Source organism: Morus notabilis, unplaced genomic scaffold (assembly GCF_000414095.1).
Source record: "Morus notabilis unplaced genomic scaffold, ASM41409v2 Scaffold1981, whole genome shotgun sequence".
In the NCBI taxonomy this organism is placed as follows: Eukaryota; Viridiplantae; Streptophyta; class Magnoliopsida; order Rosales; family Moraceae; genus Morus; species Morus notabilis.
In genome coordinates, this window is record NW_010362503.1 from 34,026 (window position 1) to 43,959 (window position 9,934).

A 9,934-nucleotide genomic window follows, 5' to 3' on the forward strand; every position below is an offset into this window, starting at 1 on the left:
GTCGTGTAGACAAAATACTCGCCCTTTGCATTGGATTATGCGCTCAGCCTCCTCTGCAAATGAAAGATGGAACAAGTATAACAACATATCAATGTCATGGCATATATGTTTTGCTTGCTGTGTTTAAATAGAGAGGAGACTAACGAGGTAAATTGGGCTTGAAATCAACAGTAAGCTGATCTGGGACCAAGCTTCCATCATCTGAAGTGGTAGCCAATACAGCGCGAGAATCGCCAACATTTGCTATAAAAATGAGTTCACCCTGTGAACAATGGAAATTAGAAAGAACATTTCGTGACACTTTTGGTTTTTGTTTTTAAAGAATAAATCATCCAAATTGTAAGAGTATCAATAAGTTAAGCTACAGTATGTGACTATGCAATAAAGTAGAGCTGTAACTTTGGACCGGGCCGAACGAATCGATCAAAAATCCATCTTATTTTGGCCCGGGCCCAAATCAAGACTAGCAGCTAGACCCAAAGGTCTTTTCGGATTGGACTGGCCCGATTTTGTCATTTGGGGTGCTGGGCTCGGGCAGGGTGGTCCGGACTTGCAGCTCTGCAATAAAGTTTCTTTTATTAATTAGTGGTTGAGGAGGTATGAGTGGACGGTGTTGAAAATTTTGGTCAGCCGTAAAGTTCAAGGGAGCTATTATTATGACTAGTTCAATTCATTGAATGAGTGAGACCAACAATGACATGCTCAAAGATAAAAAGTCAAGAGCACTACTTGAGAAGACTTCTCAAAGCAAAATTAATGGCCTTAGTTAGTTAACCTCTCAAAAGGCAATAACAGTTTGTTTCTCTCCTCAGCCAACACAAATTTTAGCGGACATGCCTTTTTTAACATCAGAATTAACAAGAACAAGTTGATTTTAAGGTATTACCTGTCTGACAATAGACAGAGCTGTTGTCCCACTGTAGAATGAGTCGATTTTACGGTGCTGTTCGAGTTCCTTGTCGATGGCAGCGCAGGTTTTTAAGTAGGAATGCTTCCATATGTTGAATCTGTGATGCTTTTTCTCTGATTCCAAATCCAAGTCCAAGTCCGGATCTAGACAAGTTTGAGATAGTAGTGTCTCTTGCCAATTACATAACAAAGATGGTGGCATTGATTCTCTAACAGTTTTTGCCACAAAATGTCCCCAAGGACCATGCCCATCAAAGATCCCACAAAACATCATGTCTTCTTGGCACCCAAATTCCTATCACCAAATCACAAAAACCATCAATATTACCAACAATAGGATAAATAAATTCGCCAAAGTCATGAGCAATAAATCCACACCTGACTCTGCCTTCAGGTCCCGAAATTCAAAGAGAAAAAAGAAAAAAAAAAGAGGACTCATCAAAGTTTATTATTAACATACTACATATGGAAGGAAAAAGCTCGACATAAGAGACTATTTTAACTAAAGAGCCTATTTCATTTTTTGGCAAGAAAATGAAGTGAAGTGAAAACACAAACATTATATTGTATACCTCCCACACAATGCAGCAATCCTGGTTCATTCCTTTCTGGCCTCTCTTTGAGAAAACTGAGGCAAAATTGTCGGAGCCACTGGAATTCACAGTGCCAGAAGTGCGCAATATCAAGTCGTTCTTCTTCACGTCCTTGGCCATTGCCTCGGCTGCTTCTCTTCCGCCATGGCGATTCTCCGAGCTCCTTCCTTTCTTGAACGAAAACGACCTCGCTAGTCCATTGAACATGGCGGACAAATGCCCCATCACCCTCTTGCTACAATAGTATTCGAATTCCCCACCAAGTGTTTTGAGTTGGAGATTCAAAAATCTGAAACAATGAGGACTTGTTGTGACATTATGTAACGGTACTTAATACTAATAGATCTTAGAAAGAACCAAGAGGAAAGAAAAAGAAAATGATTCAATATTTGTACGGCCGAAGCCTTCATCACTGTTTATACGTCTTTTATTATTCATTTATTTATTTATTTATTCTGCAACATTCTTTCCAGACAACAGAGCAGAAGGTTAAGGCATCTTGAATTTGAGTGATCCTGTGAGTGAGTAAAAGACAGGATCTGATTCTGAAAGCTAAGAATAAGAGAATTAACAATGAGAAAAAAAAAATAACAAACAAACAAACAAGAAGCAAATGAATCTATGGTTAAGGAAAAAATGTATAAAAAAAAAAAAAGCCTACAACTTGTAACATGTTTTGAATAATTAATTGTTGGGATTGGTACTTACTGAATGGTGAAAGATATGGGAATTACTTTTGGTTGTTAAATCCTACACATTTTCCACTATTTTGTTATCTGAGAATGAAAAACCTCTACTCAGCTAAGAGATGCCTCTTTTCTGTGGCTTATGCGTGTTAAAACTTTTTAAGTTATAGAAAATAAAGTCTTTTGCTTTTTTCAATTTTAATAATAAAGAAGTTTAAAATTCTGTTAACTTTTTTTCAGTTTCTTCTACTCTTTCTCCGTTGATGGAATCTTTAAACTCTCTTCCCTTGAGAATTCTCAACAACCAAAGGAATCCCAGATGAAAATTTGACTAGAAAGAACCAAAACCAAACCAAAGTCTAACTTTTCATCTTTCCCAGATGAAAATTTGACAGAATCAATGCCACACCAAAAAAAAAAGTGATCACTTCCCAATTTCTCTCTCTTCTCTCCCGTTTTCTAGAAGACAACCATTTCACAAAACCCTATGACCAAATAGAGAAAGGAAATCCCAGTTCAGTTTTAGCCAGAAAAAAAACACCAAAGATACAAAAAACACAAAACAGAAATCCCATATAAAATCTAATGAAAAAAGAAGAAAGAAAAAAAAAAAAAAAAAAAAAACCTTGATTTCTCAGCTAAGTTTTGAGTCTGGAAAATCAGGATAGGAGGTAGCTAGAGAGCCGGGACTGGAAACACTCGCCGGCAAATGGGGACACCCAGCCGGAGATGAGAGAAATTCCGACAAAACCAGCTAAGAAGAAGTGCATATGGATCAAAATCCATAACACAGATTGTTTCTCTGTCGTCTGTCTATTTTTGTTGTTGGAATAAGGAGAAGTAAACTAAGACAAACACAACTTCTTATCTCATGCTATATCTAATTATATGCATACATACAAAGAACGAACTGTACGTAATCTAACTGTGTATGTCCCCTTTTGCTCTGTAATATCACAAATAAGGGGAAAAAAAAAAAAAAGAAAAAAAAAGCTCTTCTTTGTGGTTCAAAAGCCACTTTATTACTTTTTTTTTTTTTTTTTGCCACTAATGTGTATGTGTGAAGTAGAATACTTTTGGTTTGTTAGTTTAGTTATAAACTGAGTTTATATAAATGAAGGTATAAATGTGATATCATACATTCACACGCCTACAATAATTTAGTTTGTATATAAATTAATGGAAAATTTGAAAATGAAATTCTCGAGGGTGTCATTATTGTTATTATTGTTCTAAATTGTTGAATGTCGTGGTCAACATGGGTAGCCAAACAAAATTAAGATGTTTATTTATTTATTTTCTTGAAAGGATTTGATTTTAATTTTTTAATGTAGAGATCATTGGAGTATGAAATCACATGGATTTGAGCATATCTGTCTTTTTTTTCTTTTTTTTTTATGTGTGTTTTGGTGCATGTATTTCTCAAATTACATGAAAATTATTTGCTACATTCATGAGGTTATAGTCAGATAAGGTTGGCCAAGAATTTTGTAACATCTACGGACTACGTGCTCTAAATTATAGCAAGGACCAATGCTACGTAATTAATTTCACCTTTTCTTTTGGGGCTAAAAAATTATTGAATGTTCTATTCTCAAATAATAATAATAATAATAATAATAATAATAATAATAATAATAATAATGATAATATATTATTATTATTATTATTATTATTATTATTATTATTATTATTATTATTATTATATATGTTCTAATTTTTTATGAAGATGTTCTCAAAGTAACACACAAAATCAAAAGTGTTTTGAGATTCTTTATTGAACCTTAAACAAATAAGGCTTCATCCATGTGGTTTGTTCAATACAGCAATTAGTGGCATCAAAATTTTGTGGAACTTGACTTTACTTTCTACTGATTTTGTTAAAATTGGATAAGTACACCAATTACATGATGGGGAAAATTTAAATACATAACCAAAGGACCTTTGGTTGGCTGAAGAATCTTGTAATGGAAATATGTGCATATATAAATAATATTTGCTAATGTCTACAGCCCACAAATATATACAAATATACTACTAAAATAATCACTTGCACACAAATATTTTAGCAATTTTAACATATATAATCAATACACAATGATTGTCTAAAGTTGTTCTCCCTACACGTGGCTATATATAATCGTCTATATACTATTTGTTCCAAGTATATATAATACACAAAGGATAAGTAGATATTAACGAAATATAATTAGTATATTAGTCGATCGTGACAAGGTGATGATTTCGGTTATGAAATATAAAAAGGACCAACTAAGCAAACAATTAAAAATACTATTTCAAAGTACGATCAGAAGAATTATGGTGTGTTTAGTTTACTTCATATGATTTGCATGCCATGATGTATTTTTCTTAACTATTTTATTTTTTAAGAAATGTAGATTCATTGACCTTAGATATAAACTATAAAATGTAAGAAATTGTTGTGCTTCCCAAATAAATCCTTCAAACTACTTTTAGGCTATGTTTGGTAAGGTGGAAAATGGAGAAAATAAATTGGAGAAGAAAAGAGAATGTTAGATTATTTGGTAGAGAGTAAATTAGAAAGAAAATAACTTACAAATTCATGGGACCATCATTTTTCAGTCATTCCAACTTTAAAAAGAAAAGAAGTTAAGAAAAGTATTTAACAAAGCAAATAGTATCTTAAATAACCATTTTGACTCTTCTAAGTTCTACCAAACAATATATGAAAGACAAACTCACTCCTCCATTTCATTTTCATCGCATTAATATTTTGCTTCTCTTTCCTAAAGATAGTGATTATTCAAATATTAGTTTATGCCATAAACTTTACGGTGTAAAAAAGAGATAGAGACCTATTAAAAAAAACAGAGAGAGAGAGAAAATACAAGTACGTAATTATTTATGAGTTAAAATATATCTTTCATAGGAAAGCATAATATAAACATGGAAAAAAAAAAAGAAAAACTAAATTCTAAAATCTAAATGATTAAATGGATTGAAATTCGAGCTCAAGTTATCACAGGTGATATGAGAGAGTAAATAAGGAATGCCTGCTCATGCCACAGTAGAACCCAAATTTTGACACTTGACAGAGGTATAGACCACGTGTTTTTCTCTTTGAAAAAGATTAAAAAGAAAATCCACGGATGTATTTTTCATGGGGTTGAAAAAAAATGAATGAACATAAACGCTTTCATGGGGTTGAACAAAATTAAGCAATTTTAAAAGATCTCAAGGTAACTTCTCTTGACAAACCCCACAACCAAACATGCATGAATTCCTAATCACGTAGAAAAACTCAAGTTTTCATTTTGGAAAAGCAATATAAATAACTCAACTTCAATAGGAATAAAAAAAAAATCTACTTTAATGAATCATGATATGCCATGTATATTTTTCCCTTTTCTAGTAAATTCCATACATTTTTCTCACGAATTCTTTCTTTCCCATTTTGTTTTTGTTTCTTTTAATTTTCCATTAGGAGCAGTAACGTTTCAAAAAGTAAGAAAAAAGAAACACTAATAGCTCATTTAGTTCGTTGATTCGAGTTTTTAATTCGAGTTAAGATGTAACTTTATATAAGTGTTTTTTACTGTAATAAAAAAATTAAATGCGTCTGTTTATATGAATTTTTTATTATATAAAAACTCAAATTTTAAACTCAAATAGGTGAAATGAACGGTGCATAAATAAAATATAAAATCTAAAGCCTAAGAACTATATATTTGATATTGGATAGGACTACCACGCACCACCCTAAAAAAAAGGCATATTGTATTGTCACCCAAACCCCACAAAATAATCTAGCAAAAAGATGTGAGAATATCTTTGCTTTGATTATTGATATTGTCCATGTCCCTAAAAAGTACAAGGACCCACACCATTTACCTTGCACAAAATGCAAAAGCGTTGCTAAGAGAAAGGTCATGATCCGGTGGAGCCACTTTCACCTACGATATGATGGGCGCTTTGACCCGGATGTTTTGAACCCTTTTCTTCCATACTTTTTGGGTAGACGAACCTCTCCCAAGAACTCCACGTGTCCACCCCATACTTTCTGTGGACCCAACTCAGTCCTGGATCTGTGAACTTTGAGTATTGTAACTGTGGTCGGCAATACTTGGCACGGGATTTGGGTATGGGTTTTAAAAAACCAATTTGATGGAGGAGGTTTCTCTAGTTGGACTAAAAAGAATAAATTAGTAGTAATTTTTTATTTTTAACCCTTAAATTTGTGTCAAGGACTATTTATCATGTATATTTTCATAATTTTACGTGTTTTTAATTAAATTTAACAATTAAAAATTGATTCTACTAATAAACAGACATACTCGATAAAGTCTCAAAGTTGTTATAGTTTTTTTGTTTTTAAAAACAATTTAATATGATAACAGTGATCGAACTATTTAAAATAGTATAATGTTGATAGTTTATTATTATTATTGTTTACAACTCGCATAGAGTAATTGCTACCCCCCTTGGTTCTTAACTTTTTACAAAAATCAAAAGAATACCAATCAAATTGTCACCTATCTACTCCTGCACAATATTGAAAAGAAAAATGACTAGAAAAAAGCATTTAATTTGATTTTTTCCCCCCTTCTAAATTGACCATAAACACTTTTACAAACATTAATCTCAAACGACATTGGAACTACTTGTCAAACTCGCTATTGAAAAACATTCAACTGTTAAAATTTTGTTTGGTGGGGGTCATCGGTTAAATATCTTGGAACTAACAATGCTTATACAAAGTCCTTTCAAAAGACAATAATATCAGCATGTCTAAATCAAGTTACATTGTCTTTCTTAGGGAAAAAAAAAAATCAAATTACATTGTCATTTTTCCTTTCTTTGATATAATTTTGGTGTAATCGGACAATTGAAAGTTATCATACCCTACTAAAAATAAATAAATAAAGAAAAAGAAAGTTGTCCTGCCGATGAGGTATGTTTTCAGACACAAGTAGAAGCTTCTGATTATTTGAAAACAAAATAGGGTTTTTTTTTTTAAATCTTATAAAGTTAATGAGTCGTACTAATTAAAGAGTGATTCAATCTTATCCTATATGAAAATCACTCATACAAGAATAAGTATTCAGAATTGAAATTAAGTATTTTTTCCTTGCACTATGCCACTGCCAAAGAAATTATACTTTTTCTTTTTATAGCGTGTGTTTTGAGTTTATTTAAAAATAATATTCTTAATTTTTGATCACATCAAATGTATATAAATAAATTAGATTTAATACTCAAATTCATACCTTTATATAATTAACCCTTGATTGTAACCTTAAACTAACCTTGAATAAAAATAGAAAAAGAAAAAAAATAAAAAATTTAAAACTTATAGTTTTAACCTTAAAAATATGCAAAATTAAAATACCATTGAAATGATTTTTTTTGTGTTTTTATTTTTTATTTTTTGTAATATTGAAAATTTTTAGGCTTTTTCCTTTTTTTCTTAGGATAGTTTGGCCATTTTAAATGTAAAAATTAATTATTGATCGAGATAATGTATAAAGTTATATATTATATTTGAATGTATACATTTGATAAAATAAAAAATTAAAAGTATAAATTTTGAACAAATTTAAAACATATGATATAAAAATAAAAATATCCCCCCCTTGTGTTTTTAGGATTCCCCCCTCTTTTTTTTGGATTCTCCGTTATTAGTTGGAGTGAAAAAATGGAGGGGTTATTCTTTTGGAGTGTAATTTGAGTGTAGTTTTTAAGTTAAATTTGAGTTATAACTTGAGTTAAAGTTGTAACTTGAATAAAGTTGAATAAAATTAAAACTTAAAAAAACGTAAATTTAAATAAAATTATAATTCAAATTTAAATTTTTTTTAAATTTTATTACAAAAGAACAACCGGGAGTTTCTACGTGGTCACTTACCACTCAAACCATTAAAAACTTATTATGCGTCCATTAAAATAACAATTCCTATTAATAGTTCAAAATGAAAGGTGGTACCGTAAAAAGTTCCCGTAAAAAAAAATAAAAAATAAAAAACCTTTTGAAAAGATGAGCACAGCATCACAAGCAAATAATTAACCTTCCCATGCTAACAAACACATTGGATACTCGAATCCACAGTAAAACGGCATTGATGAAGTCGGTAGGAAAGGAAGAAAAGAGAGAATACTGATTACTGAATAGGACTGTTCCTATATAATAGGTCAAGTGGGGTCGAGAGCCGCGTCAAATGCACCTAATCTGACGCCGATACGGAATGGCCAACAATCACATGTGGGGCGGCGCACCGTGACCTTGATAGCGATGTCCCAAATCCCAATGCTTCTACACAATTCGTTCCCGTTGTAAAAAGATAGAAAAACAATCTATGGGCACAACTCTCTCGGGCCATAGAAAATCATACGACATTAAATTTGACTATTTAAGGTCCAATGAATGTTTGTCTAGTGAAGAATTACGACTACGACTCTTTTTTTTTTTCCCCTTATTTTTAGATATATTATTAACGGTGTTTTTTCGACAACTCGTAATTACCTCTATAGAAACGATCACGGTTGTACCAACCACTGAATCAAGTAATAAAACGTAAAATAATGTAGAAGGGACAACCGTTTTATAGTGGTTCGGCAATAATTTTATGCCTAATCCACTTGTGCATGCATTATTTTTTCAGATGTTTACAAGTTCTCTCTGTAATACCAATGGTGTCTAACCCCTTTCTGGGTTTCGTTCGTTCTATTTATAGGCCTCTACATTCGATTACATATTCCCGGCTCCCAAGGAGGAAGCCATCTTCTGTTCTCGATCCTCGTGAGGATAGGTGAGCTTTCATGATAACTTTTCCTGGAAATACGGCTGATCCTCTCAGCCTGCCGCCTGATTTCCTAACTTCTGCAGTAGCAGTCGGATCAATACTTCCCTCCTTGGGTTGACATGACTTCTAGCAAAGGACCGACAATGTTCCCTCAACGCAGCGGTCTCAGCACGTAGAGCCCTCACCCGACGCCTCTCCTCTTGCGCGATCTCTCGACGCATAGGGCACGTTTGCTACGCCTTACCGTCGATGCCAACAGCCGGTCCTCCGCGGGGAGTCCTCGGCGTCAGTCGTTCGAAGGAGTAGTCGATGTCTCGACCATGGTATAACAATTACCCCTAGACTGGAATGTCGCGGTGTGACTTTCCTGGCTGTACAGTGTCGAGGATGCTGCGTGGAAAAGGACCTTTCTACGGTTTAGGACTGTTGCTCGCGAGTATTGTGATCATTGCGGCTGGTTTCTCGGGCAGTGGAGCAGATTGTACGAACCGTCACATCCTCATTTCCCTAACGCCACGTGGGACGGGGGGACGAATCATCACCGTCGGATCAAGCCCTTTCCTATTGCTCTCTCCCCAGCCGTTCGATCATGCCTTCTCGAATCCACCGTCGGATGGGACCGATTCAAATTCTACGGTCGAGATCTGGAGCCCTTTGGACTCTTCGAAGACCCCTTGGCTTCCTCTCATGCGGGTATATATACCCCCTTACCTTTGCATTTCTGACTACCGAGTTTTCAAGACGCCGTTACTCTGTCGGATTTTCCCCTGAGCCGTTTCTTCCGTGCATCTTCCGTGTTTGAACCGTCCATCATTCTCAGATTCGAGCATCCTCCAACTCCGGTAAGTCCTCATTCTCCCTGTTCTTCCTATGGGTCCGGTCGCCTCGTCTGCGACTGTTGCGTCGAAATATGTTGCAGATAAAAAAAAGGGGGGGGGGGGGGGAGGCCGCCTCGGTCGCGCCG

The 9,934-nt window shown here is 33.9% G+C and overlaps 1 protein-coding gene across 1 annotated transcript in view; it reads right to left on the reverse strand.

The window, feature by feature from the left end:
* Nucleotides 1–2,897, reverse strand: part of LOC112092338 (probable protein phosphatase 2C 34) — a 3,661-nt gene extending 764 nt beyond the window's left edge. The window contains exons 1-5 of the mRNA XM_024168300.1: nt 2,814–2,897; nt 1,482–1,791; nt 887–1,204; nt 145–262; nt 8–53 (exon numbers count right to left, since the gene is read on the reverse strand). Of these exons, the coding sequence (XP_024024068.1) occupies nt 8–53; nt 145–262; nt 887–1,204; nt 1,482–1,727 (728 nt within the window). The 5' untranslated portion in view covers nt 1,728–1,791; nt 2,814–2,897. The remainder of the gene's footprint in view (nt 1–7; nt 54–144; nt 263–886; nt 1,205–1,481; nt 1,792–2,813) is intronic.
* Between the last annotated feature and the right edge of the window lie 7,037 nt (nt 2,898–9,934).